Below are 27,849 nucleotides of genomic sequence, written 5' to 3'. Positions count from 1 at the left end.
GATGTATGATTTGCTTATCCCCCAAATGCACAGTTCTGAAGTGCTCCTTTCTAAGAGTTTTGGCAATTGTACACACGCTTGTAATCACCTCCAAACAGGAGCTGTACTCTCGGATTGGAAGAATTAATGTTATTAAAATGGCCACACCTCCCAAAGCAATCTACAGATTTAACGTGATCCCTATCAAATTATCTAGGACACTTTCCATAGAACTAAAACAAAGAATCCTAAAATTTATATGGAATCACAAAATACCCAGAACTGCCCAAGCAATCCTGAGGGAAAAGAACAAAGCTGGAGGAATAACCCTCCCACACTTCAGACAACACTACACAGCCGCGGTCATCAAGACTGCGTGGTCCTGGCACAAACACAGACACACAGATCAACAGAATAGAGAGCCCAGAAATAGACCGACACACCTACAGTCAACTACCCTCTGACAAAGGAGCAAAGGGTGCACAGTGGAGAAAAGACAGTCTCTTCGGCAAGTGGTGTTGGGCAAACTGGACAGCAGCATGTAAGTCAGCGACGTTAGATCACTCCTCGCACCACACACACACACAAGCTCAAAATGGCTTAAAGAATTAAACATAGGATATGACACCATAAAATGCCTAGAAGAGAACATAAGCAAAGCATTCTCTGATGTAAATCATATCAATGTTCCCGTAGGTCAGTCTCCCAAGGCAATAGAAATGAAAGCAAAAATAAACAATTGGGACCTAATCAAACTTATAAGCATTTGCCCAGAAAGAAAACCATACAGAAAATGAAAAGACAACCTGCAGGATGGGAGAAGATATTTACAAATGATGCAACCGACAAGGGCTTAATTTCCAGAATATACAAACAGCTCATAGAGCTCCATTTCAAACATAAACAAAGTCCAAAAATGGGCAGATGTAAATAGACATTTCTCCAGAGAAGACATACAGATGGCCAACAGGCATGTGAAAAGGCTCAACGTCACTGATTATCAGAGAAATGCAAATCAGAACTACAGTGAGGTATCACCTCACACTGGTCAGAATCCATCATTAAAAAGTCCACAAAGGATAAATGCTAGAGAGGGTGTGGGTAAAAGGGAACCTCCTACGTGGCTGGTGGAAATGCAATTTGGTGTAGCCACTATGGAAAACAGCATGGAGATTCCTCAAAAGACTAGGAATAGACTTACCGTATGACCCAGGAATTCCGCTCCTGGGCACATATCCAGAGAAAACTCCGATCCAAAAAGACACCTGCTCCCCAATGTTCCCAGCAGTACCGTTTACAACAGCCAAGACATGGAAGTGACCTAAATGTCCACTGACAGATGCCTGGATAAAGAAGCTGTGGGATATTTATACAATGGAATACTATTCAGCCATAAAAAAGAATAAAATAATGCCATTTGCAGCAACATGGATGGACCTGGAGACTGTCATTCTAAGTGAAGTAAGTCAGAGAAAGGCAAATATATGCTATCACTTAAATGTGGAATCTAAAAAAAAGAAAGAAAGAAAACACTAATGAACTTATCTACAAAACAGAAACAGACTCACAGACAGAAAACAAATTTATGGTTACCGTTGGCGAAAGCAGGTAGGGAGGGATAAACTGGGAGTTCAAGATTTTCAAATATTACTACTATATATAAAATAGGTCAAAAAAACAAACTTCTGTATAGCACAGGGAACTATATTCAATATCTTGTAACCTATAATGAAAAAGAATATGAAAACGAACATATGTGTGTACATGTATGACTGAAACATGATGCTGTGCACCAGAAACTGACGCATTGTACCTGACTATAATTCTATTAAAAATAATAAAATGAAAATAAAAAGTAAAATATGACACAAATGAACTTATTTGTGAAACAGAAACAGACTCACAGATGTAGAAAACAAATTTGTGGTTACCAGAGAGGGAAAGAGGGGAAGGACAAATTAAGAGCTTGGGATTAGCAGGTACACACTATTATACATAAAACAGATGAACAACAGGTCCCGCTGTGCAGCCCTGGGGGCTACAATCAGTGCCTTGCAGTAGCCTCTAACGGAGAGGATCCTGACTCAGCTGGACACGCAGAACTGAATCACTTTGCTGTAAACCTGAAACTAACACAACATTGTAAATCAACTCGACTTCCGTAAAAGGAAAGGGGAGGTGCAGCCGGACTCCCATCACCCTAGAAAGTCCCCCGGGCCCCGCTCCAGCCCAGCGCCCCTCCTCCAGGGCCTCGGCCTTTGTTTTGTGAAAAGCTGCCCAAGGCGGTTTTAAGAAGCTTTCCTGTCATCGTTTGGCTGCAGCGCTTCCCAGAGGAGAGGCCGGGGCTGGCTGCCATCTCCAAGGCCCTTGGACCATCACTCCCAAACCTGCAGAAATGGGCAGGAGACAGCGCCAGGCAGAGAACCCCAGGGGCTGGGGGCTGGGGGCAGGTGGGGGTGGCTCGCAGGTCTGCGTCACCCATGGAAACGCAGGGTTCAGAGCCTGTCTTCATTCTCGGGATGAGGGTCCAGAAACCTCGGTGGCCCCGGGCAGCAGGCGGGGAAGGCACCCAGAGCAGTTCCTGGGAAGAGAGGAGACAAGGGAGGCGCCCCGAGGGGTCAGAAGTGCCACCGGGACTGGACAGTCAGGAGGCTTCGCCCCTTCTCCTGGGCTCCCCAGGGCCACAGGGCAGGCAGCAGCCTCTTCCAGGGCACGCAAGGCAACCCATGTTTAGGCCTTCCTCCAATAATCCTGTCTGTTGGTCAAAGCATCCTTGGAATTTCAGCAGACAGTCTCGGAGGTCATTTACCCTCTGCCTCCTGAAGCCCAGCTGGCCGCCTGGCCAACACCTGCCTTGAGCACAAGTTAAAGTGGCCAAAGACATCGTGGGGGTCTCCAGGTAAGCCCACCCACCCCCAGCCCCACGCACAGAGGATCGCGTCCTCAAACAGGGAGAGCATCGCCCTTCGATGCCACAGTTCAGGAGAGGTGTCGCGATGCAGAGGACTCGCGCCCTACCTGGGAAAGGGAAGAGACCGTCCCTGCGGGAGCAGCGGATGGCCGTGGGCCGGGGCAAAGCAGCAGGAGCCGCCTCCCCCGCTGGCCTCCCTGGCACACAAAGGCCTCCTCCAGCCGAGCAGGAGACTCACGTGAGCAGCGGAGCCACGAATAGCGCAGGAGCGGGCCAGCCCTTTGTAGCTGAGAATCGCCCGACAGGGGTCCGGGGGTTGGGGAGGCAATCGGGGGCATCTTGCTGGGGGAATGAGGGTCCCACAGACACCCCGTCCTCTGTGCCAGCCACTCCCACCAGCCCTCCGGCTCCGCTTTGGCAAGTCCCAGGGGTGGTGATCCTGGAAACAAGCCCCCGACCCCATTAGCAGCCCTCCCTTGGGGTGCCCTCCCAGCCCCCGCTGTCTGGGCACAATCTGACATCACACCAGCATGCTGGGCTGTTTGCAGTGGGAGGTTTTGGAGGAGAATTCTACCTGGAATTAGTTCAAGAGCTTCGTCGGAAACCTGCCACGTGAATGTCCCCTGGAGTCTGCCTTTCGTCCAAGCCCCTGCCCACCCCCCACCCCGTGGGCAGAAACACGTGCTTATTCCAAGAAAGGAGGTTAAGTACTGGCTCCCCTGCGGAGTCAGATGTGTCTCCGCACACCCCACACGTGCACAGAGGAGGAGGAAAACCACCTGAGCTCCGTCGTGCACGCGAGGGGCCCCCCGTCAGGATGCTGGCACCCCGCTCTCCTTTGCACCCTCCAGCTCGGCCTCAGAGAGCAGATGACTGAACGGGAGGACAGAGAGAAAGGTGATCTCAGTCTCTGCGCCCCCTTAGAAGGTGTCTTATCTGCACAGAGGAGGGCACGGGGGACTGACTTGTGTTTGGGCGCCCAGCACGGCCCCCCCACCCGGGACCCCCTTCTCCCCTCGCCTCTGGGGCATGCTGGGGCGTCCCAGCTCCGGAGGGGCGTATAACCCAGGCCTGACCCATGGGCTCCAGCCATCCCCTGGCTCACACGGGGGCTGGGACGCAGTGAGCATCCGGTCAGCCCAGGTGCCTGGAACCTGGGAGGACCGGTCCTGAGCGGGCGTCCTGCTCCCATGCACAACGTGCGGTGAGGAGAACCAGGGGCTGAGGCCAAGCCTGTGACCCACAGTTCCGGGACCTGCAGTCGCTTCCCGGGTTGGAGCCAACGGGGGTGGTTTCTCCTCATCATCTGCCGCCAGGAAGTCTGACCCAAGTGAGCCCCACTCTCAGGTAAGGCAGCGGGGCCAAGGCACAGCCCACGCTCACACAGCTGCTGAGTCACAGGGCTAAGCTTTGAGCTCAGGTCTGTGTGAATCTGCCTGAAGTAAATTTCATCCCATTTCATCAGATCCAAGGTGGATCATCATTTTATAAACCACTAAGAAAGAACGAAAAATGCCGCCCACTGTCCTGGAACACAGTGTTTTCTTATCGCTTATAATTTGATTTTAAAATTCTTGAAAAAACTCTTTTAGACTTACTTAGAGTTTTTTAATTTCCTGTTGAAACCAAGTCGCCCCAAAGCCGAGTTCCTCTGCTGAGGTCCCTCTCTTGCCCACACCTGCTCCCCTCAAGACAGGCGGGCGCCAGAGGAAAGGGGAGAGTGAACCCGCACAGAAGCCCCCGTGCCCCTTATGCTTTAGTCTCCCCTGAGTCTCTCGGGGCTGGCTCAAGCGTGAGTGATAGGAAATGTGAAGATGTAGAAACGCAGAAGGCTTGTCGGGCCAGAGACTGGTGACAACGGAGACCATAAACCAGCCACGCAGCAGGGTCCCTGAACACCTAGTTCCCTGAAATACAGACGAAGGGCTGGCACATTCTTAAGCTGTTTTTTTGCAGGAAGTAGACCCCCACTAGATGGACTGTTAACTGCAGGTATGTAGACCCCAGACCACTGCTTGAAACCAGAAGATGGGTGATGCTCCGAACTTCACCTTGGTCTCAACCCATCCGAGAGTTGTGCTGAGCAGCTCACACCCCTGACACTGCCTTTAAGACTTGGTGGTGCTCTCGGGACGTGAGTCTGCCATCCCCCCAGGTTGCCAGCCTCCTGAGTAACACAACCTTTCCTTTTCGACCAACACTTGTCTCTCGAGTGTTGGCCTTTCGAGCAGGGAGCAGCTGCACTTGCGTTCAGTGCTGGTCTCATCTGGTTAGAACATGTGCCCCACACACATGCATACAAAGGGACGTGTAAGGGCTAGGAGGCGTCAAAGGAAGGGTTTGGCCACAGTCAGGACCCTTACTCCTTCCCCACCTGGTCCCAGGGTGGCCCACGGCCAGGGCCTCGAGGTTCCTGGGACGGGGGAGAATGTGAGTCACGTCCTGTGGAGGGGACCAGTTTGCACGTGGTCCCCACAGACTGCAGGGAGCTTGCTTCCCACTTGATTCTGGAAGCATCGGTGAGACTTTTTTTACCTGCATTTTACTGTGAGGACCAGGGATTTGCAAGTGTCCCTGGCCACTCATAAGTCCATGGCTGAGCCTGGATCCCAACTCATGCATTCTGGGTCCAGAGCACGAGGGAAATATGAAGGTCGAGGAAAGAGAGTTGCTGTTTCTACAGCCGCCTGCTGTCCAGGTCTCTGAAGAGCCAAATAACGTCCCCTTTCTTCCCACCCAAGTCCTGAACTGTCAACTGAAACACAGATGACAGCGGTGAGCTTCGGTTTTATTCAGGGACTTGCTGAGGACTCTAGCCAGGAGACAGCCTCTCAGGAGCTCTGAGGAGCTGCTCCGAAGAGGCGGGGGGCGGTCAGCGCACGTGAGCTTGGAGAAGGGGCGCGTGCGCTCAGAACCACGTGTCGGTAGACGGCTGCTGCTCGTCACCGGGGCAGGTGTCTCCAGCAGTGACTTCAGTGCTTTTCTAGGAGGGAGAAGATGCGAGAAGCGGGCTCAGAAACTCTTCTCCCCAAAATATCTAACTATCTGAAGGCCTGCCCCGCCAGTCTTCCCAGAGCACAGAGCGCCTCCTTCCTGAGCTCTGTCCTGAACTCTCTTCAAGGACGAGTTGAAGGTCAGTGACTGCAGTGGCTAATGACCTCTTCCTCATAGAACCAGAGGGCGAGTGACATTTTTTGTCAGAACCAAATAAGAAATGGGACAAATGTGCCAGCGGGTGGAGAATCTGAATCGCACTGCTGTCGTGGATGGTTGGGGGTGAGCTGTGGGCAGAGCCGAGCAGGGTCCCTGCCCCAGCGCAGACCTGGGGCGCCCCCACAGGAAGAGCTGAGTCATGGGCAGACACGCTCGCCTGGCTGGCTGCCTCCCCTGATCCAGGCAGAGCTGGGGAGGAGAGGCCCGCCCGTCAGCTCAGGAGGTCTCCTGTTTTGTCTGCCTCCAGCCGGCAGAGGTGGGTCAAGGCTGCCTGAATTGGAAGGTTCCCCCACTGCAGAGGGAGGAGACAGGGCAGCAGACCAGCTAGGCGCCTCCAGTGGATGGATGTCTCTCCCCTGGAAGGGGAAGCCAGGAGCGGACAGTAAGCACCCTGTCCGGCACCCGCGTCTGTCCTCTGTGCCCTGGCGGTGTTGGCTTTGTCTGGGGAGCGTCTCTCTTCTGTTTAATGGCAGAACCCGCCAGTGGACCTCCTGGTGACACAGAGATGCTCCCGGAGCTGCTGGGAAGTTCGTGTGTGACGGGGGTTGGGGAGCCGGAGAGCTGGATGCTCAGTGCAGACACGCCTCCACCTCATGGGAGCCAGGCCTCCGCTGGGAGTGCACAGTGCAGGCCAGTCTGAAGCCAACCAAAAAGACACAAGCACCCTCCATGTTGCAGGAAAAGGGAGTTTCTTACAGGAATTGAGGCCTTTATGCATGTGAGGGTGGCCAGGGATTGAGGTCTGGGAGAGGGGAAGAAAACTGTGTCTTAGAAGCTGAAGCCCCCACATGGGACCGCAGCTGGGTCTCCACAGAGGGCCGGCTGAGCACCCCCTGCCCCATCCAGCACGATGTCAGAGCCGCTGTGTTCACCACCACATCTGGCTGCGGGGACCTCCCTGGAGCTTACGGCCGCCCCGAAGACCTCACCGCCTCTGTCGCACCAGCCAACCCCACCCACCTGGGGGGGCAGCTTCCAGCCTCGCAGAACGGGGCAGCGAGCTGACAGCAGACGACCCAGCCCTCTGAATGGGGGGGAGATGGAGGGTCTGAACCCTCAGGAGTTGGGGAGAGTCCACCGCAGGGGCTGAGGAGGAGGGGAGAAAGGCACAGAGGACCCAGTGCAGACGGAAGGACCAAGGGGTGCTTCAGAAGGGTGACAGTAAGGTCCCCTCCACTCCTCTTTCCGGAGGAACTCGTGAGGCAGGGACCTCCGAGCGCAGGTGCAGCATCGGCCACCGAGGGAAAGGGGCTGCAGCGAGCCGGCCGCCCGCCTGCAGGGGCTGAGGGCCGATCGACCCTGGAGGGCCGTAGGCTGACCTTGCCGGAGGAAGGGGGATGGCTACGTGTGCTGTGCATTAAAGGGAGGCCTCGCTGGGGCCAGTGGGGCGGCGTCGGCACAGCCATCAGCGGCACAGCCTAACGACGGGAACCTTTCACTCCGGCAAACCGTGACGTCACACACACGCACACGGTCGTTGTCGCGGAACCGCAGACCCCTCCCCCAAGCCCGTGAGGGATGCTCTTCTCGCTGGGCGCTGCTTCTCAGACAGTCACCACCTTCTCCTTCTTCTGCCTCAGGAAACCTCAGATGTGTCCCGCTGTGTGTGAGTCAGGATTCTCCAGGGCCACAAAACCAAAAGGACGTGTACGTGCACGGAAAGTTAGTCCAAGGACTGGCTCACAGCCGCGGAGGCCGTTGGCCCCAAACCTGCAGCTGGAGACGTAGGAAGAGCCGGTGCTGTGGTTCAGGTCCCAAGTCCGTCTGCGGCAGAACTTCCTCTTGCTCGGGCCACATCAGCCTCTGGTGCTACGCAGACCTTCACCTGATCAGATGCAGCCCGCCACACCATGGAGCCCACTGAGTTAAAGGTTGATCACATCCAGAAACACCCTCCCAGAAACATCCAGAACAACTGTAGGCCCTGCATCTGGGCACCGTGGCCCAGCCCAAGTGACACGTAGAATGCATTGTTGCAGATGGCCTTGAGATGGTGCCCAGGGGTCCCTGCCGGTGCTTTGTCACAGGCAGGAATCAGGCCATGTGCCCTGCAGGATTTTCTCCCTTATTCCCCAGTAGGACGGCTGTCACAGTGCATCAGAGCCACCTGCAGAGGCCCCGTGGCCCAGGAAACCCCCAGGAGATGCAGTTGGCTGTTTCTCACCTCCCTGCAGGGGTCACTGAGGCCATCCCGGCCTCACTTTCCGACCCAGACTGCGGGCTTTCATTGCCTCAATGTCTCTGCATTGCCGTTGCTAAAGTCGCGGGGGCTTCCCCAGGGCTCCCCATTCCCCCCGGCCCATTCTGTCTCCCAGCGCCCTCCCTTGGCCTCCCGTGGCTTGCTTAGCTGTGCTGTTTACCTCCATCTCCCTAGGCCCTGAGGTTCACAAGCACAGGCATTTGGGGCCAGCGTGCCCCCAACATTGTCCACATCAATGACAGGCACCTGGTAGATACTCAGTAAGTTCTGGTTGAACAAATGAATAATCTATATTTCAAAATCAATTCTCACCTAAGCTTGTCCAGTGGAGGCCCCAGACAATAATGTCACAAGCAAATCTCAACAACAAGAGCCCCCCGAGGCCTCCAACCCCCTCTGTGAACACGGGATTTGGACCAGCAGATCCCCATGGGCCCTCCGGCACGACTCACCTGTGACCCCACAAGAGAGTGGGTGTTTTCTCAAAGTCCAGGAGAGTGCGGAGCAGGAGAGGGAGGGACAAATCTCCCCGAGTCCTAAGTCCCACATGGCCTCCTAGGTCCCAGCGGGCCGGGCCAGGGCTCGCGGACGCCCTCTGGATGGGACGGTCTGCCCTGGCGGGCTCAGGGGAGGGCTGGACTCCCGCCTTCACACAGGATGGTCCATGGGCAGCAAATATGCTTGCAAAGACCAGCAAAGGATCAGAGGGGGATAAGCCAGCCCCAGGCCAGAGGCAAAACTTGGGGCGGCAGAAAGAAGGCAACTTCTTCACCAGGAAACCCCCACTCCCAGCACAGAACCCATGGGGACCCCCAAGGGAACCCACGTCACCTCCAGACCAGAGGGCAGGCCAGCCCCTCTCCTGACAGCCCCGCGCCGAAAGCAGCTGCTGATTCTCCTTAATTAACTTTTAATTCGCTGATTTCACTCCCTGGTGTTCACCAAGGTGTTTGTTGGGAACCCGAGAAGCTGAAAATTCACATTTTCCAAAGAAGCAGCAGCTGTTCGCTTGGCTCCTGGCCAGCTTGGGGGGGGGGGGGAGTCCTGAAGGTCATTAGAAAAGCAGCCACTTTCTCTGCCCCCGCTGTCCCTGAGAGCAGGACCAGCAGGGGAGCCAGCCTTCCCAGCCGCTGCTGCGGTTCTCTGTCTCATCCTGCCCCCTGGTGTCGGGGACCCAGGACACCAGACTCGGTGGGCGAGGAGGCCCAGGGAGCAGCCGCCCTTACCACGGGCTCAGCCCCCAGCCCCTCCCCGCGGTCAGGGCTTCTCCCCTGCAGAGGCCCAGGTGGGGTGAAGTGGGGTGTCTGGGGCCAGATCCTGACCTGCCACCTCCTTGCTCCTTGCTGTGTGGCCTTGGGCAAGTCATGTCCCGTCTCCGGGCCTCAGTTTCCCAGGTGTACACGGGGCCAAGAGAGAAGCTATCTCGTGGTGGGGGGCGGAGGATGAGATAACCCACGCAAGAGGCTTAAAGCCAGCCAGGCCCCCCCAGATGTGCTCAAAAAACATGTGAGGCCCCAGGACACAGAGAACAGACTCATGGTACCAAAGAGGAAGGGAGGAGGGTAACCTGGGAGTTTGAGATGAGCAGATACACACTACTGCATACAAAACAGACACGCAACAAGGTCCTGCTGTGGGGCACAGGCAACTACACTCTGCGCCTTGCAATCGCCGAGAATGGAAAGGAATGAGTACGTATAACCGAGCCACTAAGCTGCGCACCAGAGGTTAACCCAGCATTGTGAGTCAGCCCTACGCCACGAAACAAAAAGTCAGCAGCGCTAAGTTACGTTGACGGCAGAAACCTCTGACACGGTGGGATGAAGTGGAAATTCGCCTCTGTGGTCTTCCTCCCAAAACCCACACTCCAGTCTGATCATGAGAAAAACACGAGGCAGATCCCTGCTGAGGAGGGGTCTACAAAACTCCCGGCCAGTCAGATCGTCAGGGGCATTAAAAACAAGGCAAGTCTAAGAAGCTGGAACAGCCCAGAGCAGCTTCAGAAGCCCTAGCTGGGCCCCGAGAACAGGAGAGGGACATTAGATAAACATTAAGGAAATGCAGGGGGAGGTGGAGCTCAGTGATAGAGCGCATGCTTAACATACACAAGGTCCTGGGTTCCGTCCCCAGTACCTGCATTTAAAAAAAAAATTTTGAAAAAAATTTAAGGAAATACAAATAAAATGTGGGCATTAGCTAGTTTAAAAAAAAAGAAAAGAAAGAAGGAAAAAAGGAAAGGAAAACGGGGGCCGCACGAGGCCCGGCAGCGTGGGGCTCGGACACCAGGACGTCCCTGTTGTCACCACAACTTGCTTACTCACTCCGCGGTTACCAGTGGCCTGCTAGGGACCCCTCTTTTCCCAGCAAGTCCCACTCGAGTGTCAGCAGCCTTTGCAAGTAGACACCCAATTCTCTGCAAAGGTGAGGCCCTGGTGCAGCTCTGCAGGGCTGTGTCTGCAGAGCTGGGGCCACGCCCCTTATGATGGCTGCACAACCTGCTTCCCCACCGTCCCCAGGAAGCGCCCCGAGATCCAGCGCCCGGCGTCGGTCCCCACTCCGCACACCCCACCATCCTGCTCGGCACCCCAGCTCCAGCCCCAGCCCTCTGGTGCGGCCCCACACGCTGACCCCAGGGTTCAGGGTCCACGGCATGAAGGCCGCCCAGGCAGGGAGACTCGGGAGGGGGGTGGTGTTCCCGCCTGGACCGCGGACCTGGGCAGCAGCCCTGCTGCTTCCTGGAGTCAGCGGTACTTGACGCCCAGCATCCTGGCGGCAAAGTTTAAAGGCAGTCACTGAGCATCCCAAGACAAAAGGGTCACTGTTTAGACGCAGTTCCCTGCCCTGCGGGTGATGCACGTAACCACCCACTCGGGCGCCGCCGTGGTGGGACCGTCAAAATTTTCCTGACCTTAAAACACAGAATTTTTTTTAAACTCCAGGCAGTAAATGAACAGCAGACAGCAACAGCTCTTTGGGGATATGGATACTTTCACTTCTCAGCAGACAGGGAAGGCTGGTCTCTGGTCTGCACCAGCAGCCAGGGTCGTTCTGGGTGGGGCTGGAGAGCGCAGCCTCGCTGGGGTCCCCGTGGTCTCGGGGAGGAGCAAGGCTGTGCCGTGCGGCCTGGGCCCCTGCTTCTGTGGTGATGGCGAGACAACAGGAGCGGTCTTACAGATCGCCACGGTACCGCAGCCCCCAGGCCGCCGCCGGCCACCCTCCAGGGCAAGGCAAGTATTAAAACATTGTTATCTGCACGCCTCTCTGCTGGAAGACAGCATCCTCGAAGCCACAGCTTCAAAAACAATTTAGTAAATTAAAAAATTATTCAAAAGAACATTCTCTCTCACTGAGAAAAGGGCAGGGTGCCTCATTTTTTCCTGAGAGGAAGAATGTTCTATAACATCTTTTCCTTTGTAATCAGGTACATACAATAGGCATTGGTTCCAGGGAATTCAACAGCAATCAGGAAAAAAGAGATAAGAATTTCCAACCAGCCTGTGAATGGGGATGTTACAGACCCACAGAGCAACATTTTCTCTTTTTCTCCTTCTGTTTGTGTGTTAGAGAATTTAACCAGGCCTTTGCCCCTGCTTCTGCGCAGTCAGCCCTAAGACGCCCTGCCTGATACGAATGTCTTTGGTTTCCTGGGAGCCTCCGGTCACCCCAAATAGTCCACTGATGTGGGTGGGAGACAGCCTCACCTAGAAGTCTCAGGGTGGGGCTGGCCGGGCCGGAAAGACCAACCTCATGATTTAGGGAGGGGGGTCCCGGGTATCAGCCGCCTGGAGACGGGGGTCAACGATGTGAGAAATCCACCATTGATCAGTCCTCAGTCGCTCGATCATCAGTCATGCCTGTCATGGAGCCCCACCTAGTCAGGGTACGGGACACTGAGACTCAGGAGGCCCTCCCTAGTGGGCAGTCGTCCCCGAGTGTTGTCACATGCCAGTGCCAAGACAGTGAGGCGTCCAGACTCCATGGGGCAGGGTCTGCACTTGGGGTGCTTTCCCGGGCCTCGGCCTGCACGTCTCCTCCTTTGGCTGGTCTCCATCTGCGTCCCTTCCCCGCAAGTAGCCGTGGCTGTGAGGGTGACAACTCCCGTGGGTCCTATGAGCCTTCCGGAGAACGAGCAAGTCTGAGGGTGGGCTTGGGGACCCCCAAACTTGCAGCTGAATGAGGTCTTTGCGGACTGTGTCCTTTAACTTTGTAGTTGGTCTGAACCCCCCAGCCTGCACCCACGTGCGTGTGCCTGTGTGCGTGAGCACGTGAGAGAGAAAGAGAGAGAGAATGAACATCGTTCTCCATCTCCTGATCTGGTGTAAATCCATCCTCTGGAATACCGAAGGTAGATACCCTGGGATCGGCAAATCCGTAGGAAAAGATCATCCTCACCTTTTCACCTCTAAGCTCGTGCCTCAGCTCGAAAATGTGCAAGATTTCCAGATGGCTCAGCCGTAAAACCCTCCTAAGGCACAAACCTTATTAAGCTGCTCCCTGTCCACGAGCCAACATCCCACGAACCGAGAGACCAGATAGCAAAGCACGATCTGCCTCCCGTTTCGTGCTCAGGCTGAAAAGAAGGCAGGAGGGGAGCTCGCGCCGGAGCCAGACAGGTGAGACCGTTTCATCAAGCAGCCGGGAGAGAACCGCGGAGCGAGCCAGCCTCGGCAGAGTCACCACCTGAGAAGCAAGGTTACATCCGTGACGTTAGTGCGCACCTGTTGGCCGCTGTGGAGGGGCCACCGGCATCCCTGTCTATGCCGCTTAAATCTGTGTCCAGCGACATTTATCCAGCGCTGAGCTGCCTGGACACGCGCTGACCTGAGTCTGCTCTAGATTCCCAGGAGGCAGCAGGGTGGGGGTGCGTCAACAGGCCGGTGTCCTTCAAGGATACGGGGACTCCTGCAGGCAGAGGAGCCAGCCAGCCTGAGCGGAGACTGGCCATTTGTCACTCTGCTGCCTGTGCCCGTGGAGGAGGGCAGACCCCGCTGACTGACGTGGGATGGGATCTTTCCGGCCCCCCGAGGACCCCAGCTCACCCGCAGACTGGCGTCAGTTACGTTTTTGTGAGTTAACCACCTTCCCTATTGAATACCTCTCTCCCTTCCTGGACCAGCCACCAGCCACGTGGTTCGGGGAGACAGATGGGGTTCCCCCAGGCTTGCCTTGTTTCCAGGCAAATGCTGGTGGTGCAAAATCTCTCCAGTCCCACATCACTGAAAGCAAAACTGCGTATCAGTGCCTTTCCGGTCTTTCAAGCAGTTGAAATGCTTCTGGAAAGAAGGGCTTTGTGCGCCACGCGTCCTCCCAGGCAGACACTCCTGCCATCCTGCGTCTGTCCCCCCATTCTTCCCACCCATGGCTAGGGTCCCCCTCTGAGGGCCTCGTCACCCTTACTGATAGCTGGGAGGGTATGGCACCTTGTCATGTCTCTGCAGCCCAGATGAAACTTGATGGATTTGAAATCTGATGAAATTTAGCTCCGTGAGGGCCTGGCAGGAACGGACCTAGACTTGAGGTCAATTGCTCCTGGCACTAACTGGTTCTGCGTCTAGCCAGAAAGGGACATCAGTGAGGACACGCAGAGCCACAGCGGTGCCTTCTCCTGGGTGGCCTTCCCCACGTCGGGGGTGGCAGGGTCCCACAACGTTTGGGCTTTGATGGAGGCAATTTGCCTTCAAACCAGGAGGTACCTGAACAGCTACTGCTCCTGTGCACGGCCGCGTGCATCACATGGCCACGGAGGGAAAGCCGCCGTCACCCGTTGACGGCCGCCACATTTACGGGCAAATTCATATGCTTGGCGGCCGTCCCTAGCGTGCCACTGACGTTTAGCCAAACAAGCCGAGAGCGATGGAACCGGCAAGCGTGGGGGAGTGGGAAGCAGAGCTAAATCTGCTGCGAGAGACTCATTCCACGTTCCCTTCGCAGTCTGAGCCTCCCTGCGCGTGAGTGCCATCTAAGCCCATTTCCCCCAGCGGCGCCCCCCCACCCCGGCCTGAGGGCCAGGGGGCTCCCGGAAGAGACAGAGCTTTTCTTCCGTGTGTCTCTCTTCCTGCCTGCCCAGACGGCCTCATAACACGGCATCTTCTCCACTAGCTGGAAACTTAGCCTTTCCCAGGCTCAGCAAATCCCCGGGTTTTTACTCAAAGGACACGGCCACTGCGCTCCCCCCGCCCACCGAGTGGATGTGTTGAACTGCTGGAAGCTTCCATGCCAGGACGATGTCGGAGTTCAGGGCCTGAGTGTTTTGTTCTGCAAGTCAGTTCCATTAACACCCGAGTGGAGTGTGTTTGCTGTGATGTCAGAGTAAACGGGGACCACAGCAGCTCCCAAAGCCCAATCGCCCGGCCATCCTCCGCTGGCTCCACCTGAACGGCTGCGGATCTCCCAGACCCCGAGCCTGGGCCCCTCCCGGCTGTGGGCCGGGCCGTGTGATGTGGCTGCCAGGTCTCCTCCGGGGCTGCCGCGCGGTGCACGCGCAGAGCTCGATAAATGAAACGAACCTGTAACGATGTCCGTCACAACGCGCGGTGCAGGCGTCCGGAGGCCTCTCCTGGCTGATTCTGCTGTGTTTCTGCCCATCGCCCATCAGCGGCGGAACGTGGACGCTTTACGAGGGCTTTGCTTCATGCATGTTTCCACCCTGGCTGCCTCCCCCATGCGATCTGGAGTTGCTCTCAATAAAAACAGAAGCACAGTCAGCCTTCCTAGAAACGCACACACAATTAATTGCAGACAAAAGACAGAAGCCCTGATTGGAAAGCCAAGTGAACAAGGGAAAACAAGAAATTCTGAATAAGGAATCTTCCAAGTCTCCTGCCAAGGAGGCAAAGAGGAGGTGGGAACAGCTGTGAGCTCGGGGAGCCCCGGAAAGAACCTTCCACGGTCACAAATTTACTGAACCGTGAGCTTGTGGAACAGACCCACAGTCGGCCTCCCTTCCCAGCAGGTTGTAGGCGATTTGAAGCAGGAAATGACCTATTGTTCACAGGCGCTTTAATGTCACCGACTATTTGACGAGCCTGCAAAGCAGCCAGCGGACACCGCCCTGATGTTCAGCCACCAGGGAGACTCCGAGAAGAGCCTCACTGGGCTCCGCCCACAGACGCCGGCACACAAATGCCCTCCACCTGCTGCTCCCCCAGCTCTGCGTTGACATTTCCTACACATGTAAAGCCCAAGGCCAGTGCCACCTCCTCCGGAAAGCCCTCCTTGACCAACCTAACTCCAGAGACCTTTCCTGCTCAACACCAGTGGCCCTCTGGAACTTCCTGGCACGTTCTGACGGTCACAGGAGCTCTGTGAGCCTCTCCTGTGCCCCCTGGGGCTCTGAGCCTGCACATCCTTGTCAACCTCCGTGTCCTGAGGTCGCTGGCACCTGGCGGGACCTTGGCAGACTTGCGTGGGATTGACTCACATGTAGAGTGAGACGCCGCCCTGCTGGAAGTTTGAGACTGCCCCACCAGTCAGGCATGAGAGGAAGCTACTGAGGAAACTTACTCTCAGGGTCAATCAAAACTACAAATCAGGCTGTGAGCTTTTCCTTTTTTTTTTTTAAATCACTGCTGAAATTTATCACATTTTTTCTTTCCACAGACTTTTTATTTTTTAGAGCATTTTTAGGTTCACAGCAAAATTGAGAGGAAGGTGCAGAGATTTTCCACAAATCCCTGCCCCGCTACACACACAGCCTCCTTCATCACCAGCATCCCCACCAGACGGCACCTTGGTCACAGGCGACGAGCCTACACTGACGTCATGGCCACCCATGACCACCCAGAGCTTGCACCGGGTTCACTCTTGGGGTGTACACTCTGTGGGTCTGGATAAGTTTATAATGACACGTAGCCATCATTATGGTATCACACAGAGGATTTTCATATTTCGCCCTAAAAATCCTCTGTGCTCTGCCAGTCACCTCTCCCCCCACCCCTCAGCCCCCTGGAAACCACTCATCCTTGTACTGTCTCCATACCGGTGCCTTTGCCAGAATGCCATATTGTTGGAATCACATGGTATGCATGTATCCTTTTCAAGTTGGCTTCTTCCACTTGGCAATAAGCCTTTAAGATTCCTTTATGTCTTCTCGTGGTTTGGTAGCTCATCTCTTTTTAGTGCTGAGTAATATTCCAATGTCTGGAGGTCCCAACAGTTTATCTGTCCATTCACCTACCAAAGGACATCTTGGCTGCTTCCAGGTGGTAGCAACTAAGAGTAAAGCTGACGCAAACACCGTGTGAAGCCCTGGGTGGACACAAGCTTTCGACTGCTTTGGGTAAATACCAAGGGGATGCCTGCTGGGTCGCACGGTGAGAGCAGGTGTGGGTTTGCAAGAATCTACCCAGCTATCTTCCAGGCGGCTGCATCACGCTGTGTCCCCTCTGGCGACAGAGTTCCGGCTGCTCTCATCCTGCTGTGAGGCTTCTTTGGTTTGGGGGGTTTTTGCTTGTGGGCCTCTCACTTTTTAAAAACCTGTTATATCTTTCTTCTAAATATAAAAGGTCAGGGTATGAGAGACAATCCATCATCATACAGGCCACCGTCTGCGGGCAGTAGGGAGCCGTGCTCCAGCCAGGGTGGCCCCAGTTAAGGAATCCACTGGCTGCTGACCAGTGGGAGATTCTCTTCCAGCTTCCCGCCAGCCCCGAGTTACCTGTAAAAGGCAGACAATGAGCTGTGGACACCTCGGTGTTTCAGCAGCTTCAACATTATGTCACGGTTGAGAATATAAAGTTTCCTCGGAAATTTCAATCCTCAGTTTCTCAGTACGTGTCACCACCACCATCCATCACTCGACAGGGATGTCCTGGGCACCTGCCAGTGATCCAGCCACTATGCTGGGTTGTGGGACCATGGTTGGAAGCAAAATACAGTCCCCACCTTCAGGGAGCTTACAATCCATGGGGAAGACCAACCACCAATGAGAAACAACATCTTGCTGTCCTGAGGACACCCCTCTTTGGGCCCGTAACCCTGGAAGGGCAGGGGGTACAGCTGATCAGGAAGAAAAAGAGAGACAAAGTTCAGGTGAGGAGCCCAGGAGGACGTGCAGAAGTGTGACTTTGGTTCTGGGTCCTGTGTGCCCTCCAGGACAGACTGCACCCCGTTGTGGCGGCTCGGGAGATGAGGAGAGCGGAGAATCCAAGAGTGGTGCGTCCGGCAGCGCAGGGCCTCCCGCCACATCAGGAGGGGGCGGCCTTCTGCCCAGACGGAGGCTCCGCTGGATATCAGTTACTTGTTGAGTTCCTGCCTGTTTCCTCCTGGGGGCCCTGAAAGGGGCTGAGGTCCAGGAGGGAAGACATGACTCCTGATCAGCTTCCACTGTCGCCTCCTCCAAGGAGCCTGCCTGACCTCCGAGTGGACCTGACACCCCACATGCTGCCCCTGACGTGGCTTCTCCCCGTGGCTCTTACCACCGTTGCAGATGCACAATTCCCTGTGTGATTATTCCAGCAACGCCCGTCCTCCACTGCACTGAAGCACTAAAAAGGCAGGCCGGGCGTGAGCTCCCCACCGCCAGGACCCCAGGCCCAGCTCAGCCCCGGCTGCGACAGGAGCTCAGCAGACACACGTGGGGTCAGCGAGTGAAGGAAGGCCGGGCGGTGCTCCGGAAGGTGGGGCAGGAGAGCAGGCCCAGCCCCACATACGGGAGGAAGGGTGCGGGAGGCGGGCGGCCACCACTGAGCAGTGACCACCCAGTGCCAGCAGTGCCGGCAAGTGCGCCTTTGCAGTCCAGAACCAGCAGGGACGGTTGCTTATGGGAGGTGCGCAACAAGCGTCCCCCAGCTCTTGAGGATGGCCCAGGGGTCAGGCCTGAGCAGCTGGGTGCCTGGAAATACTATTCATAGAAACTGGGGGCTGGGAAGGGGGAAGCAGAGCAGATCTGCGACCAGAGATGGAGAGTTCTTTTGGGATGTTAAACTCCAGTGACACCGAGAGGACCCAGTCAGGCACACTCAAGCAGCGGGCACTGATCTCCACTGACACGAACCACCAACTACTGTAGGAGCCCAAAACTGGCTGGTGTGGATCAACCCCTATTTAGGACAACTCTGAGCTCTTATGGAGTCCAAATTAAAACCACAGAACCCAGCTTACTATGAAACCAACTTCACTGGAAATGGGCCAGGTGAGGTACTGAACACAGCATCACTTTGGTTTTTTTCTTAGCAGCTGGCAGTGATTAGATTCGTTTCCTCTTCAAACGGATTTCCTGCCAGCCCACATTTGTCTTTTCCCTTCGGTGTGCAATGGGGAGCAGCTCATTGACAAGCACAGGGGTGGGAAGGGAGACGGCCAGGAAGGTGAGCACGTGCACTTGTGCATGTGTTACCGCGGCACGACAGGCCAAAACATGGGGAGACGCGGTGTCGGGGCAAGGAAGGGCGACTTTCTTCGGAAAGCCAGCGGACGGAGAAGATGGCAGACTAATGTCCTGGAGAACCATCTTCCCCAAGTCAGAATTCAGGCTCCTTTTATACTTAAAAAAAAGGGGGGGGAGGGGTGTGGCTGGTCGTTGCAAACTTCTTGGTGTAGGATTCCCTTGTTCTTGGAATCCTTTGTTCCTGTAGCTGCCCACGTGGCTCAGACCATGGTGTCCCTCCCTGTAAACCTTCAACAAAACAAACTTTACTGTCTATTCTCCAACTTATCTTTATATGAATGGAAAAGTGCAATACTCTTAAAGGTCACAGCGTTGAGAATAGGTCATCCTGACCATTTCAGGCTAGAGGCAGCATTCTTTTACAAAAGGTGCAGAACCAGCATGACTCAGCCCAGGGAACAGAGCACAGGGTTAGAGCTCAAGGAACAGATCTACCCTGGAGTCAGGTTTGTTCTTTTCTGTTACACGTGAGTGTGCTCTGTGTGCATGGAAAGGGCCCGTGTGCACACCAAACTGCACCTGTCTCCACGCACTGCCCATCTCAGTGAACGGGCTCCCCCTAACCGCCTAAGGAGGCATTTCTAAAGAGAGGACCCGCTGCAGAGCACCCTTGGGGATCCTGAAGGACCCTCATTTTTTATGCACTGAACAGAGGCTGTACTTCCAGGCTTTGAGGGAGTCATTCCTTCAGAGCAAAGACCATGAAAGCCTCTGGAAGAGAAATGGACTCAGGCGACCACGCTTCTGCTGGGGAACCACGCGCAGAGGGACCCTCCAGCGGTACTCACTGCAGCCGTTGCAGTTTAACTGGAAAACCCATTGTTTCTGGCACAACTGTCTGAATCAAATGTTCACACCTGTTTAAAAAAAAAAAAAAAACGGTAGTAACAAAAGGAAACAGCACTGCCTTCCATTTGTGAAAGGCGTGCGGTCCCCGCGTGGCTAATGAGACGGGTGGGCGATTCCCGGAGAGGGGTCTCTGCGGGCGCGGAGGGCGGGTGTCCCCCAGCCCGAAAGGGTTGAGGCCCAGACCCGGGGGAGCGCAGGGAACCAACCGGGCGTACCTCATGCTCGTCCGCGTGGCGCTGCCGCACCGGCCTGAGAGCCAGGGCCGCGGGGCTTCGCAAAAGGCAGCGCGGCCACGCGCCCGCCTCCAGGGCCTCGAGCACCGCTGTTCGCGAAGCCCGGAGGTCCCGCAGGGCAGTCGCCTGCCGGACCAGCGCGGACCGGACCACCGCGAAGGCCCTTCCCGCTCTCCTCCACGCACGTGGCCGGGGCCCCTCACAAACATGGCCACCGCCCGGCCTAACCGTGGCGGCCGCAGAGCCCCACGGGAGGCGCCCCTCACAAACATGGCCGCCGCCCCGTCCGCTACGTAAAACTCCGACTTTGTTGGATCACATGCCTGGAGAGGCCGGGTTGTGATTGGCCAGCCCTCTGATGACGTCAGACGCCGCGCCGCGAGCCGAGGGCCGTCGGTTCACTGCCCCGCTGGAAAGCGTTAGGCCGGGCGCGGGGCTTTGGCGGCGGCGTTGGGGGCGGCAGTTCGCCGCTCACACTCATGAGGAGCCGGAAGGTGAGGGGGCCGAGGCCGGGGGGAGCTGCGCCGGGCCGGGCGAGGGCTCTGGCCGCTGGTTGTCTGGGGGCGGAGGAGGAGCCACGGGCCGCGCCAGAGGAGGGGGATTCGGCCGGGGCCTCGACGCCGGGAAGGGGCTCCCGGGCCACACCTCCCGGAAGGGGGCCAGGGCCCGCCCCCGGCGGGGAGCTCCCGGACCACAGCCCCAGGGTGGGGACTCCAGGGCTGCATGCCAGGAGCGGGACTCTGAGGCCACGGCCCCGAGAAGAGAGGGGGATCCCAGCCCAGCCCCGGGAACGGGGCCCCGTCTCCAGAGCTGGCCTGGACCCCCTGCGCTTCTGATACTGCCTGGCCAGGGGTTCGCGTGCCCCTGCTGCCGCCACCCGCGCCCGGGGTCGCTCAGCGTGTGACCTCGCTTGGTCCCGCACGGTTAGGGGTCCCCCCGGGAGGATGGTGAGGATTGAGGGGCACCCGTTCCTGGCACTCGGCCGCTGGCGGGTGGTTGAACTGGGGCGAGGGACTGGGACACGATGCGCCCCTGCCTGGGGAGGGGTCGCCTTCATGGCGGGCCCAGGCCGAGGGGCCCCTGGGGGATGGGAGCTGCACCTGGGCTCCCCTGACTTGCTTTCCTTTTACTCTTTGTCCCTTGGACCCTGGAGTGTGTCTCCCGAAGACCCCACGTGGTTGGGTCTCAGCAGTGGCGCTGCCCCGGCCCCGCGTCACTGCCTTTTGATGGATTGTTTAGTGGGTTATTGACTTGGTTGGATTCACACGTCGTTTTCCTTTTTGTTTTCTTCACACCTCTGTTTTGTTTTCCTGTTCGAATGTAGCATTTTAGTTCAATAATTTTTTTCACTCTTTTTCCCCCCAGTGATTGCTCTAGGTTAACCATGTACCTTGTAAGCTGGCAGGCCCAGTTTCAGATTGCACTAGCTCAGTTCCAGTGAGACACACAAATGTCACTCCTGTTTAGCTCTGTTCCCTTAACCCACTTTTCTGGTGTGTGCTTTTAACGTTTAATGTTACAAACCCTATGATACACCGTCATGAATACTTTACCACCTGTGGTCATTTCCTTAGCCGGGGGCAGCCTTGCTCCCACCCACCTGCTTTGTGCTGTTATAGGCAAATAGAGCACATTCCTGCACACATTGTGTACCCAGTGTATGCAGTTGCTCTTCACATCACCCAGGGGAAGTGGGTCATACGCATGTAAACGGCCTCCTGTAAGAACGCGATTACCTTACTGTTGGGCTCTTTTCTCTGTGGACTTGAATTACCGGCTGGGGTCACTTGCTTTCAGTCTCAAGAACTTCCTTTAGCATTTCCTGTAAGGGGCGCCTGCAGCAGCAAATGCCTGAAGTGTTTTTGTCTTAATTTTTTAGAAGGATAGCTTTGTTGGGTATAGTATTCTTGGTTGACAGTTCTCTCTTTGAGAACTTTGAGTGTCTGAATGTACCCACTGTGATCTGGCCTCCACTGCTTCCGCTGATTCAGCGGCCTGTTTATTGGGCTTTGCTTGTAAGGAGTCATGTTCCCCTGGCTGCTTCCAAGATTTTCTCCTTGTCTTTGCTTTTCAACATCTGTACAGTGTTGCGTCTGTTTATAAATCTCTTTGCATTTATTTATCATATTTGGAGTTCCATTCTTGGAGATTTCTGGATTTTGTGGATTGTTGTTCTTCAGTAAATTCAGGGAGTTTTCAGCCATTATTTGTTCTGTTTCTCTTCCTTCCTCTCTCCTCTTACACGTGTGTGCAGCACTGAACGGTGCCCCCGTCTCTCCAGAGCGCTCCCCGTTTTCTGCGTTCTTGTCTCTCTGTCCCGGGCTCGTTCGTGCAGCCCAGCAGGCTGTCTTCCAGTTCACGTGCGCGTGCTCTGCCACTGCACACCCACCATTGAGCTACCCCTGGTGAGCTTTTTACTTCAGTTATTGTAATATTCAACTCCTGATTTACCATTTGATCGTTTTCTAATTTGTCCTTTTATTGATGATCTCTATCTGATGCAATCAGCCATCAAATCTTTTTTCTTAGTTCTTGAACATGTTTATAATGGCTATTTTGAGATCCTTTTCTGATAAATTCAACATCTGATCAATCTCACAGGCAGTTTTCGTTGCCAACTTTTATTCTAGTGTACGGGTGTGTGTTCCTATTTCTTGCATGCTTAATAATTTTTTGTTGAAATCTGGGCATTTTAGATAATATATTTCAGCACCTCTAGGGACTGGCCCCCACCCCACCCCGGGGCTTGTTGCTGTCAATGTGCTTTTCATTCGTTTAGTGACTGGGTGGATTATCCTAGTGCTGCTCTCGGGGGCAGCACTGGCAGTGCCCACCGCCACCTGGCTTGTCACCTGGGTCAACAGTAGTTTTAGGAGGGCTCTCTTCCCCCCTCTCTCTGACCACACCCAGCTGTTAAACTCCACCAGTTGCCAGCTGACGGCTCAGTTGTTTCCAGTGATGACACGGCATAAATTTTCTGCAGACTAACCCAGTCACATTCTGGCTTCTTTAAAGGAACAGTTTCTAAGGTCACTGTTTGATACTTGTTCTGACCCCTGAAGGGCTCCCTCTGCTGTGTTGTGTGATTCCCTGGTTCTTCCCTGCAGACTAGCCGGCTTACAGGTTACCTCGATTCTCCTCCCAGCTGCTTTTCATCGCAACGTCCACTGTCCTTGAGGACCCCTCTGGCACGAGCTTCTCCACACTCCGCTGTCAGTGCAGAAGGAAGAGATGGAGAGCTCTAGGTTTTGATGCCTAACTCTCCCCTGGGAAGAATCTCTGTGCCGGGGCTTCCTGGCTGGGGACAGTGGCAGGCCTTTCTGTGTGACGCCCTGCTCTAGGAGCTGAGTGCCGGGAGCGAAGTGGTGGGCAGCAGCCTGAGGCGCGCCCACCTCGCCAGGAGGGGCGAGGGTGCTGGGGTCCTGGTCTTAGTTCTCTGGCTCCACGAGCGGGGTCTCGGCAGGAGGGAGTCCCCTCCTCTCAGCCGCGCCTACTGGGCACCTCAGCCTCACAGCAGGTAGGGTGAGGACAGAAGGAGAAAGGCAGCCATCCTGCTCCCCGGGGGAAGGCCCCAGCCTGGGAGCTGGGCGCGGCCCCTGAAGTTCAGACACTACACATTTGCACCTGGGTCACCACAGTCGTTCAGGTGTTCTCGAGTAACTGTCCTTCATTTTGCTCTCCCGTAGGGCCACTTCCACAGATTACGAGTGCTTGTACTTTGCACCAGTGTCACTGAGGCGAGGGTCGGTGGAGCGCCTTGTTCTTACTGCGGAAGCTGCCCTCTCCTTCCTTACGTCACTGGCTTTTCTTTACCTCCCCTTTAAGTGCTCTCTGCCAACTGTCACGTTTCTCAGAGCCAGCGGCCACCTCCAGGGGCCTCCAGAGGCATGAGGGCTGCAGGCTGTGGGCGGGGATGAAGGGGATGGGGGTGGATGAGAAGCTGCTGCAAAGATCTCGGGACCCGCTTGTGTGCTTTCTGACTTCTTTTCCCGCCGTTGGGCGCTCGCCCTCATCTGGCCCCATCTGCGTCCCTGGTCCTGGCCGTTGTGACGGCCGCTGTCGGGCCCTGCCTGCTGCGCCCTCTTCCCCAGCACCCACCTCTCTCATTTTCACTTTCTCACCTGAGCTTTAAGTGTAGTGTTTTCTAAGTGTCCGCGGTACCGACCCTGGAACAGAGAAAGGAATCTGTGGAAAAGCTGGTGAAATTCAGATACAGGCGAGTCTCGTGAACGGCGAGGCACCGATGCCAGTCTCTTAGTCGTGACAGACGGTCGTTGGCTGCAGGGAATCGGAGCGAGGCTCTGCACCATTTCCCTGAGCATTTTTGTGCTTTTCGGAAAACTTGAGATTATTCCTAAGTAAAATGATTGAGTTTTGTTGATTTAATTAATTCCTTGTTAACTAGACTTTCCTCTGCATTCTGAGTGAGGTGGCAGCGGAGGGTTGCGGGAACGTGGGGTACATCCCCCAGCAGCCGCGCCTTTAAGCAGTCAGAATTAGGACCGGCTCCCTGTGATCTGACGGGGGGCTAGGGGGGTTGTGCTTCTCCTCGTTTTATCAAGAACGTGGACGCCGTAGAAAACTTAAACAACCTTCTGAGCAACGATGCATGCTGCTTATTTTAAACACCCAGATTGACTTAACATCTGCTGACTTACAAATGGAGGCTCTGGAAGCCTCAGGTGAGGGGACGGGGGGCACCCAGGCTTCCCAGACCGTGGAGACAGGACCCTGCACCTTCAGCCCAGACTGCTGTGTGTGACCATGCACGTTCCGGGCACAGGTGTCTGTCTGTCCACAGAGATGACAAAGACATGGGGATGGGAGGGACTGACATCAGGTTTTCCATACTCGGGGACCCTCTGTGTCCTCACGAGGGCGCTTTCTGACCAGCCTCCTGGTCTGGTCCAGCTCGCAGGTGGAGTGCGGTCCTCAGCGCGCCTCCGAGCCCGGAGCTGCTCGGCCCGCTTGGCCTCGGCCCAGGAAGCCGGCATCACCACGTCTGCCCGGACGGCATGTCAGGTGAGCCTGGCCAGCGCAGAGACACGGACTCGGCTGAGCGTCCGCTTTCACACAGCACCTGTCTCGTTAGACAGCGTTGCGGGGAGAGGGCACGGCGTAGCGGGGGGAGCACTTGCAGGGCGCATGCTTAGCGTGGGCGGGGTCCTGCGTTCAGCCCCAGTGCCTCCGTTAAATAAATTAATAAGTAAACCTAATCTCCTCCTCCCCCAAAGAAAAGCACTGAGCACCACTAACAGACCAGGGGAAGGTGGCCACGCCCTCCATCCACATGCTCCCCCCTCAGGGCCGTGGGCTCAGTGCCCCGAGGGCCCCCCCGCAGGCTGGGTGGGAGGGACAGGACCCCGAGGCTGCTGTGAGTCCCATCTGCTCCCTTGAGCCCTGGCCCGGGGAGTCCAGCTGGCCTTGGTTTGACACCAGCCCCTGGCTGAGCGCCTGCTGCGGCCACAAAGCACAGACCCTGCCTTCACGGCTCCCGCTCCAGCAGAGGTGAGCAGACACTAGGGCTGGCTTCATACAGCGCCGCGCGCTTCTGAGTCTGCTCGGGCACCCGACAGCCCTCGGGGGCGGCAGGTGCAGGATGGCATCGTGTGTCTCAATTCTGTCCCTGTGGTGGCAGGCACTGGAATGACCGCGTCCTAGAAGTCACGGGTGTGGCGCGAGCACCATCCCCCAGGACTGAGGCTTCTCTTGCTGCTGCTCCATGATCTGGTGTGTGTGCTCTCCTATTCTCTTGACAGACTTCCTCGTCACACAGAGCCACCGACAGGCGGACTTCCAAGAAGTTCAAGTATGACAAAGGGCATCTTGCGAAATCAGAGTTACAGAAACTAGCCCCCCAGAGGGACCGTGCTGCTGTGCCCAGAGTGCCTTCTGGGACCCCTTGTGAAAACGAGCCTCTGGCATTTGTCAAGGACAGCGCACCGCTCCCGGGAAGGAAGGCCGGCAGTTCCACACAACCAGAGGCGGCGGGCCTCCCCGCAGGGCCCCGCCGGGCTGGGAGCGACGCTTGCCCAACCCAGACTGAGGATGGGCAGTCCCTGCCAAGGCCCAGTGCCCCCTCGGGAGAAGACCCCAATGGCGGCTACACCAGGCGGGCTGGGGCGGCAGAGCCCGAGCCCGGCCCCGGGCCGCTGCAGATGGACAACAGCGCCCTCCTGGACGACGACAGCAACCAGCCCATGCCCGTGAGCCGGTTTTTCGGGAACGTGGAGCTCATGCAGGTGAGGCTGATGCCCCCAGCCCCAGGGGGGCAGCCCTCAGCAGGCCCCAGGCTCGGGCCTGTCCCCCTCCATGCACGGCCGTGAATGCTGCCACGGTGCAGATCAAACGCCATAGGGTTCTGACCGGGAGGAGAGGGCAAAACCAAAACCGAAGTTGATTCACTGCCTGCCCCCAGCTGAGAACGGTTGCCATGGTGAGTGGGGGTCTCGCCTGGCCAGCAGGGGTGGGCGGCGTGGGCCGGTGTGTCCGGACCTGACCTCCCTGCGGGGCAGCTGGCGTGTCTGTGGCTTGTGGTTCAGGGGACACTGCCCCTCCCTTGCTGGGCTGGCTTCGGTTTCTAACCCAGTGCCCTTCCTCGCTCCCGGTCAGCCGGCGGGGGGGTGGGCGCTCCGGGGGTTGGGGGGGAGTGGGAGTCGGGCGCCCCACATCTGCAGGCGGGGCAGGCGCTGCTGCTGGGTGACCTGTGCCTGAGGCGAGTGTCCTCTTCCCTCCAAGGACCTCCCCCCGGCGTCGTCCACCTGCCTTTCAATGAGCAGACGCGAGTTCAGGAAAATGCACTTCAGGGCCAAAGAGGACGACGACGATGGGGACGAGGCAGAGACGTAGACAGAATCCCCGCGCACGTGTGCGCGACTGGCGCAGCCCCGGTCCAGCCGCGCGGTGTCCCCGCGGGAGCGCGCTGGGTCAGAGCGGCCGACCCCGCCGCCGGCCGCGGGGAGACCCCGAACTGAAGGGCCCTCGCCTGTAAAGCTGCTGTTTCCGCGGGATGTGTTCTCTGCGTCTGCACATGCGGTGGTGGTTTGAGCCACCCCCTCTCCTGAGAGACGTCTTGTAAAGAAAACCCCACTGGCGCTCTTTAGTTTTGATAATATGCAGGTTTATTTTCCATAATCAAAATTTGATCAGTCTCCTGACTGATCAGTGCGGTTCTCAAAGAGCTCTCCTTTATTACTGTATGCGGAGCTTGTGTTTACCTGGGAAATTCAGCAAAATACATATGGAAAAGAAATAAAATATATTTTGAAAATGTTTTCAAAGAAGTTTATCTCCTTAGCGTTGTATTCCTTCCTAAAATGTTTGGGAGCCAAGTGCCAAAAACGAATCCTGTCTCGTCTGACACTCGTAAGGCTGGCTCAGCCCGTGCACCCACCGCCCAGCGGAGAGGTGAGGGCCAAGCACAGTCCCTGGAGCGTGGGCTGGAAGGGCCACGCCCCTCCTCATGCGTTGGGCATGGGGTCTCAGATGGCAGGTGTTCGCACATCCCTCTTCCCAGATGGCAGGGAAGCCAGCCGTCCAGTGAGGCTGCGCTCTGCGCCGGGGTGTGGGGTTGCCAGGCGCAGCTGCCCTGCCGGAGACGCGCTTGTGATGCGTTCTCACCAGGGGGCTGTGGGGAGGGATGTGGGCCTGCTTGCCTGCTGCCTCCTATCACCAGCTGCTGGCAGAGGACACTAAGGCTGGGGACTAGGAGGGCATCCCGGAGGGAGCCTGGATCCCCAGGCGACGCACAGGGTGAAAACCTGCCTGCACCTCGGGAGGCCTGTGCTGGCTTTTGACGAGTGAGCAGCAGTCTTACTGGGTTTGAGCTAAACGTTTCTGGTTTAGTTACGGCAGCAGCTAGGCTCACCCCCTACGGTGTCCTGTGACCCACAGAAGTGTCTTACCTAACATCATCTGGGGGCAAAATAAAGTGCCCTGTGCAGTTCCCACTCTCCGTGACGCAGCCACGGTGCCCACCTGGAGGCCCCTTTCCCCGCGGCCACTTCACTCCGACGTGGCGCTTGTCCCACCAGCCGCTGTGCCCTTCCCCTGCTCTGCGTGACTTTGGGACATATTG

General features: G+C 56.5%; 2 protein-coding genes across 9 annotated transcripts in view; one reads left to right on the top strand and one right to left on the bottom strand.

Moving 5' to 3' along the window:
- Positions 1-4,412: 4,412 nt before the first annotated feature.
- The window catches only part of DFFB (DNA fragmentation factor subunit beta), a 39,386-nt gene continuing 15,949 nt past the window's right edge, over positions 4,413-27,849 (bottom strand). Inside the window, exons 9-10 of one of the 4 annotated variants that reach the window (XM_032495031.1) lie at positions 19,479-19,547; positions 4,413-5,873 (exon numbers count right to left, since the gene is read on the bottom strand). In XM_032495031.1, the coding sequence (XP_032350922.1) occupies positions 5,642-5,873; positions 19,479-19,547 (301 nt within the window). In that variant the 3' untranslated portion in view covers positions 4,413-5,641. The remainder of the gene's footprint in view (positions 5,874-19,478; positions 19,548-27,849) is intronic. The other 3 variants (XM_032495035.1, XM_032495030.1, XM_032495033.1) reach the window with 3 other exon arrangements.
- On the top strand, positions 20,109-27,055 carry C13H1orf174 (chromosome 13 C1orf174 homolog). Of its 5 annotated transcripts, none has more exons than XM_032495038.1 (5): positions 20,109-20,266; positions 24,684-24,794; positions 25,532-26,014; positions 26,130-26,208; positions 26,511-27,055. In XM_032495038.1, the coding sequence occupies exons 1-5, from the start codon at positions 20,252-20,254 to the stop codon at positions 26,744-26,746; spliced, it is 924 nt and encodes a 307-aa protein (XP_032350929.1). In that variant the 5' UTR covers positions 20,109-20,251; the 3' UTR covers positions 26,747-27,055. The 5 variants fall into 5 exon arrangements, with proteins under 5 accessions (XP_032350929.1, XP_032350932.1, XP_032350928.1 ...); XM_032495037.1 differs by having other exon boundaries at positions 20,127-20,266; positions 24,666-24,794; XM_032495041.1 differs by lacking the exon at positions 26,130-26,208.

The sequence above is a fragment of the Camelus ferus genome, chromosome 13 (genome assembly GCF_009834535.1).
Source record: "Camelus ferus isolate YT-003-E chromosome 13, BCGSAC_Cfer_1.0, whole genome shotgun sequence".
Lineage (NCBI taxonomy): Eukaryota > Metazoa > Chordata > Mammalia > Artiodactyla > Camelidae > Camelus > Camelus ferus.
This window is presented reverse-complemented; position numbering and strand designations above follow the sequence as displayed.

Excerpts from the sequence above, each read along its gene's own strand:
- C13H1orf174 (XM_032495037.1), top strand. Across the intron at positions 24,795-25,531 it reads CTGCCCGGACGGCATGTCAG|ACTTCCTCGTCACACAGAGC; the intron begins GTGAGCCTGGCC and ends TTCTCTTGACAG. Across the intron at positions 26,015-26,129 it reads GGAACGTGGAGCTCATGCAG|GGTTCTGACCGGGAGGAGAG; the intron begins GTGAGGCTGATG and ends CAAACGCCATAG.